Consider the following 22,472-nt stretch of genomic DNA (forward strand, 5'->3'; position numbering starts at 1 on the left):
ATGAATCGCTGTCTTTGGTGTGCATTTTCTATTAGAAGTTCAAATTATTTATCTATAATGATATGATCGTTATTTGTATACTTTTACCGTTTGTAACCACTATGCTCTGCAAGTGCACTTTCTGGGGTGTAATCATTAGTCCAAACTGTTGCAAACTGTTGCATTTTGCAACGAAAGCGAGAGTTTCTATTGGCCAAATTCAGGTAGGTCCCGCCCTGTTTCGTTCCGTTTGCTTCCGTTTAAGAAACGTTTTACAACAGAATTGGCGTAATGAATATACCCCAGTTGGACCTACCCTCAAAACTTCGTTACCCATGAAGCAATGCTTTCAGCCAGCGCGTTGCTGTGCGTCAAGTCCAACCACTGTGCCAAGCGAAGAAGAAAGGGGGAGACGTACAAACTAGCTAAAACGATACGCTTCCAATGCAGTTAAATTTGTAACGAATATTTTAGAAAAGATAGGTCAACTCTGTGCCTGCTTGGCTCTAAATCGCAACAACCTTTTCCCCCTGCCCCGGCTTTAGCGCACATAGATATGAGCGGCAGCGGGCGGCCCAGGACCAGCTCGTTTGCTGAGCCTCCAGGGGCTCCCGGAGCCGCTTCAGCCGCCGCCGGATCGTCTGTTTCCGGAGGGAGTTCTGCAGGAAAATCTGGGGCTTCACAGGCCACAGGGAGCAGCTCGGCTGGGTTCGGAAATTTGAAACTAGCCCGTGAGTATAGTTAATTGATCACAAAACGAAGGGGTCGGGATATATGTGTGTACTGATCATTCAAAGCAAGTATCTAACTGAACAAATTGATAAAACTGTCGATGTTATCATTTCGCAAAGCTAACCTAGGTAGCTAGCTGGCTAGGCTATGTATGTTTTTGTAAAAGGGACTGTGGGATCAAGTTGGGCTTTGATTGTGGCTCATCTGGCTAATGTTAACTAGTATAACATTTGAGGCGAAACATCTACGATGTTAGAAACTGGGAAGAAATTGATGAAAATACGAATGGAACCAGATTTATGTGATATGTCGTTGGAAGCCAGATTGGAAAACGGACATCAGTTAGTTAACTAGCGGTACCTACCTAGGTGAAATCAAACGAGGTTGACCGTCGTCCTCATTTAGCTAGTTAGCCTGTAATCTTAGCTATTAGCATTGAAAGTTATGTAGCTGGTTACTTAGTTAGCTAGGTTACCTGTGTAACGTTAGCTAGCTAACAGCTATATATGCTATTTAGGGAGATGGAGTTACCGTTAATTCAGTTCACATAACGTAATATATTGGGAATTTATACGACATGGCTTAATGTGACCCTGAACAATTAGCTTGAAAACTAGCTAACTTGTTCAATAGCAATTAACGTGCTAGTTTGCCAGTTTGGTTAGCTTGTCCAAGGTAGGAATAGAATTAGCCAGCCAGATTGCTGGAGTGCGCTGTGTCAAAGGTGTGTCAATGTCATTTTTATAACGTTACAAGTCCAGTTTTGTTTTGCAGTTCTTTGGTCAACCGTTTTAGATTGAGCAATAATGTGGGTGGTAAGGAACCGTTAGGTATCTATCTTGTTATTGGAATAATACTATCATAACCATGTATTTCCAAATACAATATGTGTTGGTCTCATCTCTTTATTTTTCAAGATCTATGATTGATTTTCCTCATATTTGCATCATTTGACACATGTCCATATATTGAACAAATAATCTTCATAAGTAGGCTAGTCCTATTTCTTTCAATTGAGATTTTCCGCACAGTGAGGATTCTTCCAAAGGGTCTCATTCTCATCAATTTTCACAGCCAGTACAATGACAGGAATTTACTGTATGCCCAATGGTAGTTTGGATATGCAGAGGTGGCAGTTGGCAGAATATCTACAGGGAGGGAGGAGGTGTTGACAAGGTCAGACTTAGGAAAAACCAAAGCTGGAACATTGCACCACAATGTACATGTCAAACAGACAGTAGCTAGTCTACTCTGCCATATGTCAGGAGGTGGTTGAAAGTGTATCCATATTTTGGTAACTTTAGTGGGTCCTTATTAAACCTAACACTTGTGTCAATTCAGATGTATTTGCCGCTGACATTTCTTCAGTTGAAAACCATAAATGTTGCATACCAGTTTCCATTCTGATCACTGACTGCTATTCTGATAGCCCTGCCATGTTGAAGACTAGGCCTGGGTCAACCATGACACTTCAGACTGCACTGCGAAAGTGCTCAGCTCACCAATGTAACCCTATGGGCTGATGTTGAAGCGTCAGTGAGAAGGGATTTGAGTGGATAGATTGAGCGTGGCAGGGAAAGAAAGGAGGGTGGGAGGGAGGAAGGCAGAGTGAATCATTGGAAAGATAGGCTAGAGGTGGGAGATGAAGACTGGAAACAGGTGAGCGACAGATAAATGACGAGCACATAGACGGTGCTGCTCAAATGTCTTCTCAGTCCAGCAGGGTATACATGAACACCTAGCCTATAGCCTAATCAGCAGGTCGTCAGTGGCCCAGTCTCTGTTCAGGCGTTTTAAAGGCAACCCTCGGTTTTGAATGGGGTCTGATTTGGTCTCTCCTGACCACAGCACAGTGTTCCTAGAAGGGTGTGCCCACTGATAAGCATTGTTCCTGGTCTGGAGGTGTCTGGATCTACCAGAAACCCTAACAAAGGTGCTGCACTACTGTTAGCTTGCTAGAAGTAACACTGGGGCTGCACTTAGCATTACTGACGTTTCTCAGCTTTCTATTGTTCTCAGCTCCTACCCTGGGGACATATGACTGCACATATTTGTTCCAGCCCAGCACTAACACACCCACACCTGATTCAACTAATAAAGGGCTTGATGGTCAGCGGATTAGTTGCAACAGGTGTGTCTATATTAGTACTAGGCCCGGTTTCCCAAAAGCATCTTAAGGCTAAGTTCATCGTTAGAACCATAGGATCCTATGCTTCTAAGATGAACTTAGCCTTAAGATGCTTTTGGGAAACTGGGCCCAGGTCTGGAACAAAACTGCACTTGTGGGCCACCTGGGCTGGGGAGTTGAGGATCACTTTATTAGAGGGTAAGTGGCAGTGCCACTAATCTGGTTAATATTGGTAGTGCCAGACCAGCCACTGCATAGCAATACTAGCCAACTAGCTACCTCTCTCTCTCAAAACTCTGAAGGATACTGCAGCTCTGGCATAAATAAATGTTGGGTTGTAATGCATGGCTGTGAAATCGTTAATCCTTTTAGTGAGTAATGTGTACAGTCACTTTATATTTAGAAATGAGCGATGAGTTAATTGAGTCTAAAGTCTGAGTGTTCTGGAAATCACTTTGCTCACTCGTACTCTTTCATTCACTCCTACTCATCAGCCCTCTGTGTTAACTTCCTCTTAAGGAACCAAAGCACTTCCCTGACAGCTGATCTGTCTGACTGCTCATCTTTGCATTCATCATTAAAGTGACTATCATGCCACTGCTGTTTCATATTTAACACTCCCCTCTGACTCCACTTGTTAAGAAGAGGACTACACAGACGCAAACGCTGTGAGCCACATGATTACAGATCAGATGACGTTCTCTGCTTGTATGTGACGTCAGAAGGAAGAATAGTTTAGTGAGTCATGCAAAGATCTGGTTTGGATTAATCAATGAATCTAATGCCTAACCAGTGTGAAATCTACCATAAGCTATGATGACCGTTTGTATACTTGTATATGAAAAGCTATGTGTGTTTATTACAACATACCATCCAGCTCTTTCAGACGTACAGAGGCATCCAGAGGTGTCTAGTCTACATCATAGGAGTTGACTTTAATCCATCAATCAACTGCGCCCACGTAATGCTTTTAGCAGTGCTGAACAAAACCTCCTGCCATTCCATCTCCATTTCAGTCTTATTGCTGAGACTGACATAGAGGAATTTCCAATTCTAAAGTCGGACTATCTTCAGCAGAGGAAGATCCAAATTTGTCTTCTCAACAAAATCTCAAGTTAGTCAACCACTTACACAGCTTTGTTCTAGAGGCCTTGTCAGACGTTCGAGTAGAACTGGGAGATACAGAGCTATTAGAGAAGCATGGTCATGTTGAGGCAGGCGAATGGAGGAGCTGGTGCACACTCACTAGGCGTGCTACTGTACTGTCCATTCAATGTTATCACAGGCTCTGACAAGCTAGTTGGCTCCAGGCCCTACCTCTACTGTAGTGTTCCTCCTCCCTCCACAATCTGTGCTTCTCTGGTGCTACTGGTGTGTCAGTCAGTTCACCCTCAACCATTCTCTCTCACACACACACAGCCAACACGCTGAGCTGCACATCTGACCCGAAGTAGAACTGTCACTCACTGCATGAACTCAGAGAATCTTCCTTTCCACAAGGTCGCACATCGGACAGACAGTAGGGCTGTGACGATACCAGTATTGCAATATTTTTTTCAATGGCTAAAATGAAAACATGAAGCAGACCAAACTCGTTGGTCATTTAAAAACCTGCTGTATGTAAAATATTGTGTGCTATCGCTTGGAAAATGGATGACAACATAATGATTTTTGACAACAGAACTAATTTTTTCCGAAAAAAGTTAAACCGCTTCGTGTTTTGTTTCCTTGCCAAGATACTGAGTAACGCAATACTGGTATTGTCCCGGCCCTAACAGACAGTGGCCCCGTTCAAACACTTTATAAACGCACCCTCCCTTCCTTGAAGACAGCAATTATAGATCTGACATGATGACAGTCTGTCAAAGCTATGTTGGAGAGCCCTCACTTTCACCCATCGTGTTAAATCGCCCATTACCTCCAGAAACTGAGGAAAGCAAGAATTCATTTCTCAGTATTGTCAGGTTCCTAGTATTTACTCCCGACCAGCTAGTGAGGGAGTGAAGAGGTTAGCAGAGTTCAGAGCTGTAACAGCCAGGCGTGCAGCCTCCCTTTGGGGAGCCAGGGAAGGTGACGCAGGGTGGAGGTGGTTCAATGTAGCTGCTACAGCTCATTACCAGCAAGTGTTGTGTGTCTGTGGGGAGAGCCTTCCGAGGTTATGGCCATTTAGAGACGGAAGGGAGAGAGGGGGAGTGATGAACATTTGTTGTTGTTTAGTGGTTCCCCTCAGGTGAGTGGGGAAAGGATGAGGCGACCGTCACTACGTTTCTTGCCTCTAAACCCGAGTCATGGTCCTCTGTGTGTTTGGTGCGTGTGTGTGTCCCTTCATCTGGATAACCTCTAAAATACTTGGGGTCCTTTAGCCCCCCTCACAAGTGGTCATGTATCATAATGTGTTTTGACCTCTGTACCTCTCCCCCAGGAGACAGTGGCAAGGTGACGACTGTGGTGGCCACACCAGGCCAGGGTCCAGACCGCCCACAGGAGGTGTCCTACACAGACATCAAGGTGATCGGGAATGGTTCCTTCGGCGTGGTGTACCAGGCCCGCCTCATTGACAGCCAGGAGATGGTGGCCATCAAGAAGGTTCTGCAGGACAAGAGGTTTAAGGTACAGAGACTACAGACACACAGCACAACCCACTTCCACTGGCAGTCTACGCCTGTTGTAGTACTTGAGTCCAGGACTTGTGACTCGGACTCACCTTCTTGACCATTGGTGACTCGGACTCACCTTCCCGTATATTTGCACTTGGACTGGATAGGCTACTCTGATAAGCAGAATATTAGCAGCACTGGGTGCGTAGAGAAGCGAGGGTTCTGTTCTCTAGCTAGCAGTGGGAAGGACGCGCCACACCGGCACACGCAGCCTGCATCAGCTGGTGAGCTGCGGCGAAAGCAAGCACTGAGTCTCGGCAGACAGGAAGGCAGGCCCCACTCACACACTGCCTCCGATCATACAGTGCCTTCAGAAAGTATTCACTCCCTTTGACTTTTTCCACATTTTGTTGTGTTACAGCCTGAATTTAAAATTACATTGATGTTTTTGTCACTGGCCTACACAAAATATCCCATAATGTCAAGGTGGAATTATGTTTTTCACAATTTTTACAAATTAATTAAAAATGTAAAGCTGAAATGTCTTGAGTCAATAAGTATTCAAATCAAATCAAATTTTATTTGCCGAATACAACAGGTGTAGACATTACAGTGAAATGCTTACTTACAGCCCTTGGGTTGGGGGTGGGGGGGCAGTGCAAGTAGTCCGGGTAGCCATGATTAGCTGTTCAGGAGTCTTATGGCTTGGGGATAGAAGCTGTTGAGAAGCCTTTTGGACCTAGACTTGGCGCTCCGGTACCGCTTGCCGTGCGGTAGCAGAGAGAACAGTCTATGACTAGGGTGGCTGGAGTCTTTGACAATTTTGAGGGCCTTCCTCTGACACCGCCTGGTATAAAGGTCCTGGATGGCAGGAAGCTTGGCCCCAGTGATGTACTGGGCCGTACGCACTACCCTCTGTAGTGCCTTGCGGTCGGAGGCCGAGCAGTTGCCAACCAGTCAGGATGCTTTCGATGGTGCAGCTGTGGAACTTTTTGAGGATCTGAGGACCCATGCCAAAATATTTTCAGTCTCCTGAGGGGGAATAGGCTTTGTCGTGCCCTCTTCACGACTGTCTTGGTGTGTCTGGACCATGATAGTTCGTTGGTGATGTGGACACCAAGGAACTTGAAGCTCTCAACCTGTTCCACTACAGCCCCGTCGATGAGAATGGGGGTGTGCTCAGTCCTCTTTTTATCCTGTAGTCCACAATCATCTCCTTTGTCTTGGTCACGTTGAGGGAGAGGTTGTTATCCTGGCACCACACGGCCAGGTCTCTGACCTCCTCCCTATAGGCTGTCTCATCGTTGTCGGTGATCAGGCCTACCACTGTTGTGTCGTCGGCAAACTTAATGATGGTGTTGGAGTCGTCCCTGGCCATGCAGTCATGGGTGAACAGGGAGTACAGGAGGGGACTGAGCACACACCCCTGAGGGGCCCCCGTGTTGAGGATCAGCGTGGCAGATGTGTTGTTACCTACCCTTACCACCTGGGGGCGGCCCGTCAGGAAGTCCAGGATCCAGTTGCAGAGGGAGGTGTTTAGTCCCAGAATCCTTAGCTTAGTGATGAGCTTTGAGGGCACTATGGTGTTGAACACTGAGCTGTAGTCAATGAATAGCATTCTCACGTAGGTGTTCCTCTTGTCCAGGTGGGAAAGGGCAGTGTGGAGTGCAATAGAGATTGCATCATCTGTTGGGGCGGTATGCAAATTGGAGTGGGTCTAGGGTTTCTGGGATAATGGTGTTGATGTGAGCCATGACCAGCCTTTCAAAGCACTTCATGGCTACAGACGTCAGTGCTATGGGTCGGTAGTCATTTAGGCAGGTTATCTTAGTGTCCTTTGGCACGGGAACTATGGTGGTCTGCTTGAAACATGTTGGTATTACAGACTCAGTCAGGGACATGTTGAAAATGTCCCTGACTGAATCAACCCCTTTGACTCAGTCAGGGACAACCCCTTTGTAATGGCAAGCCTAAATAAGTTCAGGAGTAAAAATGTGCTTAAGTCACAGAAGTTGCATGGACTCACTCTGTGTGCAATAATAGTGTTTAACATGATTTTTGAATGACTACCTTATCTCTGTACCCCACACATACAATTATCTGTAGGGTCCCTCAGTCGAGCAGTGAATTTCAAACACAGATTCAACCACAAAGACCAGCAAGGTTTTGCAATGCCTCGCAAAGAAGGACACCTATTGGTTGATAGGTAAATATATATATATAAAGCAGACATTGAATATCCCTTTTGAGCATTGTGAAGTTATTCATTACACTTTGGATGGTGTATCAATGCTTTCCACCTGGCTACCACTACCCCGGCCACCAGCTCTGCACCCTCCGCTGCAACTTGTCCATGCCCCCCCCCCCCCTCCTTCACACAAATTCAGACAGCTGATGTTCTGAAAGAACTGCAAAATCTGGACCCCTACAAATCATCTGGGCTAGACAATCTGGACCCTTTCTTTCTAAAAATAGCCGCCGAAATTGTCGCAACCCCTATTACTAGCCTGTTCAACTTCTCTTTCGTAACGTCTGAGATCTCCAGAGTTTGGAAAGCTGTCGCGGTCATCCCCCTCTTCAAAGGGGGTGACACTCTAGATCCAAGCTGTTACAGACCTATATCCATCCTGCCCTGCCTTTCGAAAGTTCTTGAAAGCCAAGTTAACAAACAGATCACCGACCATTTCGAATCACACCGTACCTTCTCCGCTATGCAATCCGGTTTCCGAGTTGGTCATGGGTGGACCTCAGCCACGCTCAAGGTCCTAAACGATATTATAACCGCGATCGATAATAGACAGTACTGTGCAGCCGTCTTCATCGACCTGGCCAAGGCTTTTGACTCTGTCAACCACTGCATTCTTATTGGCAGACTAAATAGCCTTGGTTTCTCAAATGACTGCCTCGCCTGGTTCACCAACTACTTCTCAGATAGAGTTCAATGTGTCAAATCGGAGGGCCTGTTGTCTGGACCTATGGCAGTCTCTATGGGGGTGCCACAGGGTTCAATTCTTGGGCCGACTCTTTTCTCCGTGTATATAAATGATGTCGCTCTTGCAGCTGGTGACTCTCAGATCCACCTCTACGCAGACAATACCATTTTGTATACATCTGGCCCTTCATTGGACACTGTGTTAACAAACCTCCAAACGAGCTTCAATGCCATACAACACTCCTTCCGTAGCCTCCAACTGCTCTTAAACACTAGTAAAACTAAATGCATGCTCTTCAATCGAACGCTGCTGGCACCCGCCCACCCAACTAGAATTACTACTCTCGACGGGTCTGACCTAGAGTATGTGGACAACTACAAATACCTTGGTGTCTGGTTAGACTGTAAACTCTCCTTCCAGACTCACATTAAGCATCTCCAATCCAAAGTTAAATCTAGAATCGGCTTCCTATTTCGCAACAAAGCCTCCTTCACTCATGAATGCCAAACATGCCCTTGTAAAACTGACTATCCTACCGATCCTTGACTTCAGCGATGTCATTTACAAAATAGCCTCCAACACTCTACTCAGCAAATTGGATGTAGTCTATCACAGTGCCATCTGTTTTGTCACCAAAGCCCCATATACTACCCACCACTGTGACCTGTACGCTCTTGTTGGCTGGTCCTCACTACATATTAGTCGCCAAACCCACTGGCTCCAGGCCATCTATAAATCACTGCTAGGCAAATCCCTGCCTTATCTTAACTCATTGGTCACCATAGCAACACCCACCCGTAGTATGTGCTCCAGCAGGTATATCTCACTGGTCATCCCCAAAGCCAACACCTCCTTTGGCCGCCATTCATTCCAGTTCTCTGCTGCCAATGACTGGAACGAACTGCAAAAATCTCTGAAGCTGGAGACTCTTATCTCCCTCACTAACTTTAAGCATCAGTTGTCAGAGCACCTTACCGATCACTGCACCTGTACACAGCCCATCTGAAATTAGCCCACCCAACTACCTCATCCCCATATTGTTATTTATTTTGCTCATTTGCACCACAGTATCTCTATTTGCACATCATCTCTTGCACATCTATCATTCCAGTGTTAATACTAATTGTAATTATTTTGCACTATGGCCTATTTATTGCCTTACCTCCATAACTTGCTACATTTGCACACACTGTATATATATTTTCTGTTGTATTTTTGACTTTATGTTTTGTTTTACCCCATATGTAACTCTGTGTTGTTGTTTTTATTGCACTGCTTTGCTTTATCTTGGCCAGGTTGCAGTTGTAAATGAGAACTTGTTCTCAACTGGCTTACCTGGTTAAATAAAGGTGAAATGATAAAATAAAATAAATCAACACACCCAGTCACTACAAAGATACAGGCGTCCTTCCTGACTCAGTTGCCGTAAAGGAAGGAAACCGCTCAGGGATTTCACCATAAGGCCAATGGTGACTTTAAAACAGTTGCAGTTGGGTGTGATAGGATAAAACTGAGGATGGATCAACAACATTGTAGTTACTCCACAATACTAACCTAATTGACAGAGTGATAAGAAGGAAGCCTGTACAGAATTATTCGAAAACATGCATCCTGTTTGCAACAAGGCACTAAAGTAATAATGCAAAAAATGTGACAAAGCAATTAACTTTTTGTTCTGAATACAGTACAACACATTACTGAGTACCACTCTCCATATTTTCAAGCATAGTGGTGGCTGCATCATGTTATGGGTATGCTTGCAATTGTTAAGGCGGGGGGAGGTTTTCAGGATAAAAAAAACAACTGAATGGCGCTAAGCACAGGCGAAATCCTAGAAAAAAACCTGGTTCAGTCTGCTTTCCACCAGACACTGGGAGATTAATTCACCTTTTTAGCAGGACAATAACCTAAAACACAAGGCCAAATCTACACTGGAGTTGCGTACCAAGAAGACAGTAAATGTTCCTGAGTGGCCGAGTTACAGTTTTGACTTAAATCTACATGAAAATGTATGGCAAGACCTGAAAATGGTTTTCTGGCAATGATCAACAACTAATTTGACGGGGCTTGAATAATTATTTTAAGAATACAGTGGGGGGGGGAAAGTATTTAGTCAGCCACCAATTGTGCAAGTTCTCCCACTTAAAAAGATGAGAGAGGCCTGTAATTTTCATCATAGGTACACGTCAACTATGACAGACAAATTGAGAGAAAAAAATCCAGAAAATCACATTGTAGGATTTTTAATGAATTTATTTGCAAATTATGGTGGAAAATAAGTATTTGGTCACCTACAAACAAACAAGATTTCTGGCTCTCACAGACCTGTAACAACTTCTTTAAGAGGCTCCTCTGTCCTCCACTCGTTACCTGTATTAATGGCACCTGTTTGAACTTGTTATCAGTATAAAATACACCTGTCCACAACCTCAAACAGTCACACTCCAAACTCCACTATGGCCAAGACCAAAGAGCTGTCAAAGGACACCAGAAACGAAATTGTAGACCTGCACCAGGCTGGGAAGACTGAATCTGAAATAGGTAAGCAGCTTGGTTTGAAGAAATCAACTGTGGGAGCAATTATTAGGAAATTGAAGACATACAAGACCACTGATAATCTCCCTCGATCTGGGGCTCCACGCAAGATCTCACCCCGTGGGGTCAAAATGATCACAAGAACGGTGAGCAAAATTCCCAGAACCACACGGGGGGACCTAGTGAATGACCTGCAGAGATCTGGGACCAAAGTAACAAAGCCTACCATCAGTAACACACTACGCCGCCAGGGATTCAAATCCTGCAGTGCCAGACGTGTCCCCCTGCTTAAGCCAGTACATGTCCAGGCCCGTCTGAAGTTTGCTAGAGTGCATTTGGATGATCCAGAAGAGGATTGGGAGAATGTCATATGGTCAGATGAAACCAAAATATAACTTTTTGGTAAAAACTCAACTCGTCGTGTTTGGAGGACAAAGAATGCTGAGTTGCATCCAAAGAACACCATACCTACTGTGAAGCATGGGGGTGGAAACATCATGCTTTGGGGCTGTTTTTCTGCAAAGGGACCAGGACGACTGATCCGTGTAAAGGAAAGAATGAATGGGGCCATGTATCATGAGATTTTGAGTGAAAACCTCCTTCCATCAGCAAGTGTATTGAAGATGAAACGTGGCTGGGTCTTTCAGCATGACAATGATCCCAAACACACCGCCCGGGCAACGAAGGAGTGGCTTCGTAAGAAGCATTTCAAGGTCCTGGAGTGGCCTAGCCAGTCTCCAGATCTCAACCCCATAGAAAATCTTTGGAGGGAGGTGAAAGTCCGTGTTGCCCAGCGACAGCCCCAAAACATCACTGCCCTAGAGGAGATCTGCATGGAGGAATGGGCCAAAATACCAGCAACAGTGTGTGAAAACCTTGTGAAGACTTACAGAAAACGTTTGACCTGTGTCATTGCCAACAAAGGGTATATAACAAATTATTGAGAAACGTTTGTTAATGACCAAATACTTATTTTCCACCATCATTTGCAAATAAATTCATTAAAAATCCTACAATGTGATTTTATGGATTTTTTTTCCTCATTTTGTCTGTCATAGTTGACGTGTACCTATGATGAAAATTACAGGCCTCTCTCATCTTTTTAAGTGGGAGAACTTGCACAATTGGTGGCTGACTAAATACTTTTTTTCCCCACTGTAAGGGCCAAATGTTGCACAATCCAGGTGTGGAAAGCTCTTAGAGACTTAACCAGAAACACTCACAGCTGTAATCATTGCCAAAAGTGCTTCTGCAAAGTATTGACTCGGGTGTGAATACTTATGTAAATTAGATATTTCTGTATTTCACTTTCAATAAATGTGGCAAATTATTTTTTAATTTAGTTGTTTTCAGTTTGTAATTTAGGGTATTGTGTGTAGATGGGTGAGGGGAAAAAATGAGTTAATCCATTTTGAATTCAGGCTGTAACACAACAATAAATCAAGGGGTATGTAGGCTACACAGCGCACAGTCACCAGCCTACTATTTAACTTTGCCTGGTTAAGAGAAACAAACTGCTTTATGAAATTAAACTATAGTATTGAGTTGAAAAGGAAAACAACAGTCTAGCTATTGTCTCTCGCCTTGAGGATTGATAAGTAGACTGTCTTTGAATTTGTCTCGCTGTACCCTCCCACTTTCCCCAGTCTTCCTTTGGTTTTCACTCCGGAATAAAAGAAAACTACACATCAGTGGGCGATTACAAAAAGCAGAGAGCCTGTTACAATTATTGGAGAAAAAATATCTTACAGGAGCAATAGCCAATTCTGTCCAGAGACCATTCATCCCGTCAAAACATAATGACTGATTTGACAGCTTAACTATTGAACATTCTATTAAAATAAAATGTGTGAGCCTGTGTAGGAAGGCCTTATTTGTTTCATAGGCTTTTGCATATTGCAGGCAATTATGACCATTGTGCAACTGGAGGAAAATCTTTGCGTTACTTCAATGCTCACATGAAAATCTTCCCGCCAGACCGCCACTAGTTGTTGCTGGGCAGATTTCTTCTACCAAATCCGAGCCAAATCAAGAGGCGCGACTCTAGCAACATACGAGCATCGCGCTTGCAAGCCGGCAATACAAGCGAGCAAAAAAACATTAGTAACAAATACAAAATATGTCTAAAGAACCCCCGACTCATTCCTTTTGCTTTCAAACATGTTTTATTATTATGTGCACATAAACCAATATTATTGTGTTATTTTTTTGTTAAACTCCGACCCAGTGACTCAGACTTGAGCACTTGGACCAGGACTCGAGCGCTGGGACTCGGACTTCACCATTGGTGACTCGACTCGGACTCAAGCACACGACTCGGTTTAGTGACTTGACTAAAACACTGGTCTACACACACACACACACACACACACACACACACACACACACACACACACACAGCGCAACTCACTTCCACTGTCAGTCTACAGACACTCACACTCTATTAGGTGTATTTCTGTATGTTATCTCCCCATAATTTAATGTTACTACTGCTCAATTGATGAAATCTTAAGACCTAAATGACACCCCCTTGCTATTTCTGTACTCCAGAACCGAGAACTACAGATCATGAGGAAATTGGACCACTGCAACATCGTCAGGCTACGTTACTTTTTCTACTCCAGTGGGGAGAAGGTATGTACAACTTTCACTGCCTGGTATTGGGAACAACATTTGATATTTTCACTTTTATGCAGTAAAAATGACAAATCCAGACTCCAGAAATTGATTCAACAACATTGCTCGTCTCTCCTATTGTTCTCCTCTCACAGAAAGATGAGGTGTATCTGAACCTAGTGCTGGACTTTGTCCCAGAGACCGTGTACAGGGTGGCCCGGCACTTCAACAAGGCCAAGACCACCATCCCCATTATATACGTCAAGGTAAAGCACTCACTCTTCTCTTCCCCTGTTTCTCTCTTTTTACTTTCCCCCCCTTTTATCCTCATTCTCTCTACCCCTTTTCTCTCTCTCGTTCATCTCCCTCTCCCTTTTTCTCACTCAGTCTGTCACTCAGTCTTCTCCTCATCTCTCACCCCCCCATCGTTCCTCTTTAAGCTCCATGCTGCTCGAGGCAGAGTTCTCCATTTAAATTAAATGGTACTAGGCTTGGGCGGTATACCGGGGTATTTGGAAATTGCCACGGGATGGTTTTTCAACACTGTTGAAACTATTTATTTGAAGTTTTTCGATAAATGTTAGTATTTCTAGCTACTTTTTAAGTAAATACCTGCACTCAACTTGTGCAATACATTAGTAGATGAAGCGGATCACGTTCTTCATTTCACCTGTCACATCATTTTACATAATGAAGCTTACCGAAGTTCCCCAGAAAAGTTAAGCCACGGGAGAAAGCGGGAGCAGGTGACTCCAGCTGTATATTGAAAGTCAAGTTTAATTTTTTTGGCTCAATAGAGTGATCAGGGACATGGAACTATAGTTTTCCTTCCCAGAATATATATTAGTGCAACACATTCAGCAGAAATTAGCTTCGTTTTCATCAGATGACAACAGAAGTGCAATGCTATTTGGCTGGCAGCCACACATGTAAATGAGCTTACATTGAAAAAGCAAGGTATTTTTTGCAAAAACAATGCATCATATTTCTGTTTATCATAGAAACAATGTAGCGTGCTACATTTCCTAAGGTTTTGCTTAAAGTTAATCTTGCATTTAGCTACACTGAGGAAAGGTACCAGAGAAAAGTAGCTACACTGAGGAAAGGTACCAGAGAAACGTAGGCTACACTGAGGAAAGGTACCAGAGAAAAGTAGCTACACTGAGGAAAGGTACCAGAGAAAAGTAGGCTACACTGAGGAAAGGTACCAGAGAAAAGTAGGCTACACTGAGGAAAGGTACCAGAGAAAAGTAGGCTACACTGAGGAAGGGTACCAGAGAAAAGTAGCTACACATCAGAGCACTGTCTGCTGATAGAATGCCCGTCTGTGAATTCTCATTCGAGTGGAGAAGTACAACTGAAGCACAAAATTAGTCTGATGCCGAGCAGAAATTACAATTAGAAGCATTTTAGATATTTTTTTCCTTCATGAATAAAAGAAAAAAATATATATTTTTATTTTACCTTTATTTAACTAGGCAAGTCAGTTAAGAACAAATTCTTATTTACAATGACGGCCTACACCGGCCAAACCCGGACGACGCTGGGCCAATTGTGCGCCGCCCTATGGGACTCCCAATCACGGCCGGTTGTAATACAGCCTGGAATCGAACCAGGGGGTCTAGTGATGCCTCAAGCACTGAGATGCAGTGCCTTAGACCACTGCACCACTCGGGAGCCCAAAATGAAGAATTCTTCATTAACGCCACACCTAAGTTTACCTTGCTAGTTATTTTACATTTTACATTTTTAGTCATTTAGCAGACGCTCTTATCCAGAGCGACTTACGGTTAGTGAGTGCATACATTTTTCATACTGGCGTTATCTAAGTAAGTGGCTGAATTAATAAGGTGACGGGGCATCAAATGGTGTTCGCTTTCTGCCGTGATTGAGAAGTCAAAGCCCTTTGGATGAGTTTTTTCCCCTCTCCGTTCTCAGCCCGTCTGCTCCTCCCCCACACAGACACAGCGTGTACACATGCTGCTCCATAGCCTGTACTGTTCCTCCTTCAGACAAGCATGCGTCAACTTGGTTCATTTGTACAATGTCTCTTGTTCTCATTCGCTTGTAAATGTCCAAACTCACCAAAAATGACATTCGGTAGCTCCTACCTATATATTTATAACTTTATGAGCTGGATTGCCTGTCTTTGCAATTAGTTTATTTTCGTTTGCGCTCGCTAGCGTATTTAGCTATCAGCCTCATGGAAATGTGCCATTACTTGTACTAATTTTGTTAGCGTTCTGGTAATAGACGCCCAATGGGCATTTTTTTTTTGTGGTGCCCCCTTGTGTACTAAGCCGGTAATACCGTAAATCCCGTTATGAGATGAGGACGGTATGACGATACGAAACTCTGGATACCGCCCAACCCTAAATGGTACTGTATTTGAATAGAGGACTCATCCCCCAAGGTTCCTGACGAGAATAAAACACATTGTGATGTTATGTTCTCTCTCTGCTCTGACTCTTCACTGACCTCCGATAGTCTTTGTCTGCCGCCTCTTTTTTCCAACACATCTACATTCTTTCTTCATTTCCTACATCTGATTTTTTGGGGACCATACCTACTTCAGTGTTTTAGAATTGGAGGGAAAGATAAACTCAGTTTCTCTGTTTGCAATATGCTTGGTAGCCTGTTTAAAAGGGCACTTATGTTGTTAGTAGTGTTGTCTGTGTTAGTATTGTGTGTGCTATGCCCCGTGGCAGCAGAGAGGACTATCTGTCTCTCTCCTGTGGTGTGGAGATGCATACTGATTATACACACTGCCCTCACTCAGCACCTCAACACTCTCATTTTTTACATTTTTACATTTTAGTCATTTAGCAGACGCTCTTATCCAGAGCGACTTACAGTTAGTGAATACATTTTTTTTTTATACTGGCCCCCCGTGGGAATCGAACCCACAACCCTGGCGTTGCAAACGCTATGCTCTATCAACTGAGCTACATCCCTGCCGGCCATTCCCTCCCCTACCCTGGACAACGCTGGGCCAATTGTGCGCCGCCCATGAGTCTCCCGGTCGCGGCCGGCTGCGACAGAGCCTGGATTCGAACCAGGATCTCTAGTGGCACAGTTAGCACTGCGATGCAGTGCCTTAGACCACTGCGCCACTCAGGAGACACTCTCCTCTCCACCTCTCCCTCTGCTCCTTTCATCCCTCCCTAATCTCTTTATCTGTATCTTTCTTCCTTCCCTCACACTCCCTCTCATCCCTCCCTAATCTCTTTATCTGTATCTTTCTTCCTTCCCTCACACTTCCTCTCATCCCTCCCTAATCTCTTTATCTGTATCTTTCTTCCTTCCCTCACTCCCTCTCTCCTTGTTCCCTTCTTCTTCCCTAACTACTCTTCAGCCCCTTTCTCTCTCCAATTAAATCCAAAGGGGCTTTATTGGCATGGAAAACATTGCCAAAGCAAGTTAAATAAACAATAAACAGAAGTGAGACACAAAACATCAACAAACTATTAGAATTGAACAGTAAATATTTCATTCAAAAAGGTTTTTTAAAAATAAATAAAAAATAAAATAAAGGTTTTTTTCTCCTCCTCTGTCCCTGCACCTGTGTGCCCAGTAACACAGCTACAGCGCCTTGCAAAAGTATTCCTCCCCCTTGGCGTTTTTCCTATTTTGTTGCATTACAACCTGTAATTTAAATTGATTTTTATTTGGATTTCATGTAATGGACATACACAAAATAGCCAAATTGGTTAAGTGAAATGAAAAAAATAACTTAAAAGTGGTGCGTGCATATGTATTCACCCCCTTTGCTTTGAAGCCCCTAAATAAGATCTGGTGCAACCAATTACCTTCAGAAGTCACATAAGTCCACCTGTGTGCAATCTAAGTGTCACATGATCTGTCACATGATCTGTCACATGATCTCAGTATATATACACCTGTTCTGAGAGGCCCCAGAGTCTGCAACGCCACTAAGCAAGGGGCACCACCAAGCAAGCGGTACCATGAAGACCAAGGAGCTCTCCAAACAGGTCAGGGACAAAGTTGTGGAGAAGTACAGATCATAGTTGGGTTATAAAAAAATATCTGAAACTTTGAACATCCCACGGAGCACCATTTTAAATCCATTATTAAAAAATTTAAAGAATATGGCACCACAACAAACCTGCCAAGAGAGGGCCGCCCACCAAAACTCATGGACCAGGCAAGGAGGGCATTAATCAGATGCAACAAAGAGACCAAAGATAACCCTGAAGGAGCTGCAAAGCTCCACAGCGGAGATTGGAGTATCTGTCCATAGGACCACTTTAAGCCATACACTCCACAGAGCTGGGCTTTACGGAAGAGTGACCAGGAAAAAGCCATTGCTTAAAGAAAAAAAATAACCGAACACGTTTGGTGTTCGCCAAAAGGCATGTGGGAGACTCCCCAAACATATGAAAGAAGGTACTCTGGTCAGATGAGACTAAAAGTGAGCTTTTTGACCATCAAGGAAAACGCTATGTCTGGTCCAAACCCAACACCTCTCATCACCCCGAGAACACCATCCCCACAGTGAAGCATGGTGGTGGCAGCATCATGCTGTGGGGATGTTTTTCATCGGCAGGGACTGGGAAACTGGTCAGAATTAAAGGAATGATGGATGGCGCTAAATACAGGGAAATTGTTGAGGGGAAACCTGTTTATCTTCCAGAGATTTGAGACTGGGACAGAGGTTCACCTTCCAGCAGGACAATGACCCTAAGCATACTGCTAAAGCAATACTCGAGTGGTTTAAGGGGAAACATTTAAATGTCTTGGAATGGCTTAGTCAAAGCCCAGACCACAATCCAATTGAGAATCCCAGTGGCTAGATGTGCCAAGCTTATAGAGACATACCCCAAGAGACTTGCAGCTGTAATTGCTGCAAAAGGTGGCTCTATAAAGTATTGACTTTGGGGGGGGTAAATAGTCATGAATGCTCAAGTTTTCAGTTTTTTTGTCTTATTTCTTGTTTGTTTCACACACACACAAAAAAATTGCGTCTTCAAAGTGGTAGGCATGTTGTGTAAATCAAATGATACAAACCCCCAAAATATCCATTTTAATTCCAGGTTGTAAGGCAACAAAATAGGAAAAATGCCAAGGGAGGTGAATACTTTCGCAAGCCACTGTAACGACCCAACAGAGAGACCCCAACACACGCACACTCACACACACACAGTCACATCTTCTGCTATGCTAGCTCTAGGCTTTGCGATGGGAGCATTTTACTGGCATGTCTAGAGCAGAGAACCCACAAGTTGTTGAAATGTGTTTGAGTAAGTTGCATACATCCAGAATGTTTGACTGTTCTGAGTGCAGTGAAGTTGGTGACCAACGGTAGCTGGAAGGTCACTTGGCATGACTGTAGTAGTAATGGAGCAGATTGATGATCAGTGCTGCAGTGACTGTCTGCTGTGCTGCGAACTGTGTGTGCTTATTTTTTATAACATTTTTTTAAAAACATACTTTCCACACCTGAAGTGTGTGTATGTTAACATCATGTGTCCTGTGTTATCCCTCCAGGTGTACATGTACCAGCTGTTCCGCAGTCTGGCCTATATCCATTCCCAGGGCGTGTGTCATAGAGACATTAAACCCCAGAACCTGCTGGTGGACCCCGAGACAGCCATCCTCAAACTCTGTGACTTCGGCAGGTTAGTCTGCTTGTCTGTCAGTGAGCACCTCTGGCCATCTCTGAATGTTTCAGCCTGTGTCTGTGTGTCTTAAGCTGCGTTTACACAGGCAGCCCACTTCTTATGATATTTCTTACGCTAATTGGTCTTTTCAGATATTTCAAAAGACCAATTAGTGAAAAGAATATCAGAATTTGGCTGCCTGTGTAAATGCTGCGATACTGTTCTCTGTTTAAATGGATCTCTGTCTTACTCTTTGTCTGTCTGGATATGTATTTTTCTCTGACTGACCACCTCTCTCCCCATCTTGTCTCCAGTGCTAAGCAGCTTGTTCGCGGGGAGCCTAACGTGTCCTATATCTGCTCGCGGTACTACCGCGCCCCCGAGCTCATCTTTGGCGCCACGGACTACACGTCCAACATTGACATCTGGTCAGCGGGCTGCGTGCTGGCCGAACTGCTGCTGGGACAGCCCATCTTCCCCGGGGACAGCGGAGTGGACCAGCTGGTAGAGATCATCAAGGTAGAGAAGAGGGGACCTGGGAGCTGAGAGGACACCAAACTGTAGGGGTGGGAGATGGGAGTATAGGTCTATGGTGGTGGTAGGCGTGATCTTTCTTGGAGGAACTTCATGCGTCTTTCACTCTTCCAGGTTTTGGGGACTCCAACGAGAGAGCAGATCCGAGAGATGAATCCCAACTACACAGAGTTCAAATTCCCCCAGATCAAAGCACACCCCTGGACAAAGGTACACTCCGCCCTCAGCTCTATCTAAATAGCCTTAACACAATTGTCTTCCATTGGCACCAGATGAGAGAGAACATTGTGAAATGGAACAGATACTACAGCCTAAATTAGTCAAACAAGATGCTGTTTTTTTTCCTTGACCCTGTATCAGGTGTTTAAGCCACGTACGCCCCCGGAGGCCATCTCCCTGTGTTCCCGTCTGCTAGAGTACACCCCTGTGACCAGGCTGTCCCCCCTTGAGGCCTGCGCCCACGCCTTCTTCGACGAGCTGCGCCAGCCCACTGCCCGTTTGCCCAGCGGACGAGAACTGCCCCTCCTCTTCAACTTCAGCCCCGTCGGTGAGTCCACACTCTACACACCCTCAGTCGGTAGCCATGCCCTCCTCCTCTTTGCCCCAAGCTTCTGTAATCCCTTCAGTTTTCCAGAATAAGTCTGAAGCGTGTATGTTGAATATCCTCTGTGTGTAGTGTGAACTTCATCTCTTGCTCTCTTTCTCTCTCTCGGGCTCTCTCTCTCTCTCTCTCTCTCTCAGAGCTGTCTATCCAGCCCCAGTTGAACTCCACACTCATTCCTCCTCACGCTCGCGCACAGACATCACCTGCCTTACACGGTATGTACAGCACAGCCTACCCGACACATGCTTATTACATGTTCAATACATGACTACATATTTACAAGACAAGGATAGGGGATATAGCTTGAAATCAACATTTAGTGTGGTGTGTATCTGATGTCCTGTGTATCTCTCCACCAGATGGCAGTGTGTCGGACAGTACCACCCAGCCCAGCTCAGCACCTGGATCCATCAACAACAGCACCTGAACCCCCCCCCCCCCCCCCCTCCTCTTCTGTCCCCCATTCGCCCGTATTTCCACTTTTCCTCTCAACCCCATCCTACTCTTCCACCCCCTCTTGGCTCCAAACTTCAAAAACAACTATACATGTACACATACAAACAAAAATACTCAAAAAATCATCTATCCCTTGAATATTCCCATTATAGGTGTAAAAAATATCAGTTAGTGGCAGTGGTCTAGTGACTGTTGGGTTGTAGAAGATGGGTGAATCTGGCGAAAGCTCTTCTGTATTATAATCTCTGCTAATCAACTTTTATCCCTTAAAAAAAAGAAATGTTTTATTTATTTGGAAGTGCATTTTGTTTTAGTGATGTATGCCAGTGAATGGGATGCGTCGAAACTGAGGCCTGTTTCAGTTCAGACAGTTTACGACAATCTACCGTTGTAGAGGTTAAATACCAAACGGTCACGTGGTCAGTGGACAGATCAGTCCCTGCAGCCAATGGGACAACTCTGGGGAATGTTGCTGTTCATCTACCAAGACATTACTCCCAAACCAAGTCCAAAGTGTTAAGTAGTTCTGAAAATTGAAGAACCATGTTTTTATTTGTTTTTATCAAATTGGATACCAAACAGCAGCAAATTGAACTGGCCTTTGTCTGTGGCATTTTAAATTGGATGAGGTGATTTTAGAAGCTTTTATCACACAGGTGATTCAAAAAAGAATCCAAAGGTGGGAACCGCAAGCTGTTTTATTAAACTGTTTCTGAGGAGAAACGTTGAGGTGAAAGTCTTAATGTCTTTTATTTGAATAAGAGGGACCTTTTTAAAAGAATGGAATGTACATATTCAGTTTCTATAAGCTCTTGTCCCAGTCAGTTTAGCTGGAGACGTGTGTGTGTCTAGGTGAGAAGTAAGCTTTGCACATCTCCAAAGGGGAATAGAGGAGCCGTAGGGGCCCGCTGCACCTCTTGTGCAATGGAGAAATGCAACCTGTGTATAGGGAGTGGTAGGGCTGCTCCAGTCACACCTGTACACCAATGGCCATATAGCCGTACTTGAACCAAAGCTCTGTCACGTCGGCTTTGAACGTACTTGGCACTTTCACTCCTCCCAATCTCTCATGTTCTTCCTCAATTCAGTCTAGATGCACAATTGCACTGCATGTAGGGGAGATCTGAAGTGTAAGTGTGCTTGTGTGTGTTGAAATGAATGTGTGTGTGAATGAGTTTTGTGTGTGTTTGACTTTCGCTGGCCATCTTCCATCTCCAAATCAACACACTGTAGCACTCTTGTTTTTGTAAGTCTAGATCCTAACAGCATCACAGTGATTTAGCATCAGTAAAACCTTCTCGTTTTTCTCCGGCCCGCCAACACAGACTTGCATGTTCACCATGCGTTAGAGCGACCACGCCTGTTCTCCCTCCCCACTCATCACCACACAATGATGATGGTTTGATCAAAAATACCCGCACCAAAACAATTCTAATAATCCCCCAACCACTTCTGGAGCCTTCCGTTCCTCTCTCTCCCACTCTCTCCTTCCCTCTCTTTCTCTCACTGCTAAACTGTAAATATCAAGTACCTTTTATTTTATTTAGTTTTTTTTGTTATTATATTGTTCTTGTAATTTCATTTTATTTTCTCTAGCAGAGGAGAGCTGGCGTAGCAGCGACCAGGCTCCTTCTCCTCAGTCTGTCTGTAAATACAATTTCATTTCAGTCCCTGGCTCAGGGGGGAAAAAAACAGAACAAAATGTTTCTCTCCTTTTTATTCTCTCTCCCTCCATTC

At 44.4% G+C, this 22,472-nt stretch overlaps 1 protein-coding gene across 1 annotated transcript; it reads left to right on the forward strand.

Moving 5' to 3' along the window:
• The first annotated feature begins 359 nt into the window (after window positions 1-359).
• Window positions 360-21,474, forward strand: LOC311140848 (glycogen synthase kinase-3 beta-like). Its single transcript, XM_084176113.1, has 10 exons — window positions 360-710; window positions 5,262-5,449; window positions 13,455-13,538; window positions 13,676-13,786; window positions 19,029-19,159; window positions 19,456-19,660; window positions 19,790-19,885; window positions 20,036-20,222; window positions 20,417-20,494; window positions 20,639-21,474. The coding sequence occupies exons 1-10, from the start codon at window positions 536-538 to the stop codon at window positions 20,704-20,706; spliced, it is 1,323 nt and encodes a 440-aa protein (XP_084032239.1). The 5' UTR covers window positions 360-535; the 3' UTR covers window positions 20,707-21,474.
• The last annotated feature ends 998 nt before the right edge of the window (window positions 21,475-22,472 follow it).

This window comes from Coregonus lavaretus, assembly GCF_964263955.1.
Source record: "Coregonus lavaretus genome assembly, chromosome: 13".
Lineage (NCBI taxonomy): Eukaryota > Metazoa > Chordata > Actinopteri > Salmoniformes > Salmonidae > Coregonus > Coregonus lavaretus.

Bases quoted from the DNA above. Each gene is read 5' to 3' on its own strand.
- LOC311140848 (XM_084176113.1), top strand. From the start codon at position 536: ATGAGCGGCAGCGGGCGGCCCAGGACCAGCTCGTTTGCTGAGCCTCCA. The intron at 711-5,261 runs GTGAGTATAGTT...CCTCTCCCCCAG, and splicing joins CGGAAATTTGAAACTAGCCC to GAGACAGTGGCAAGGTGACG. The intron at 19,160-19,455 runs GTTAGTCTGCTT...TCTTGTCTCCAG, and splicing joins AAACTCTGTGACTTCGGCAG to TGCTAAGCAGCTTGTTCGCG.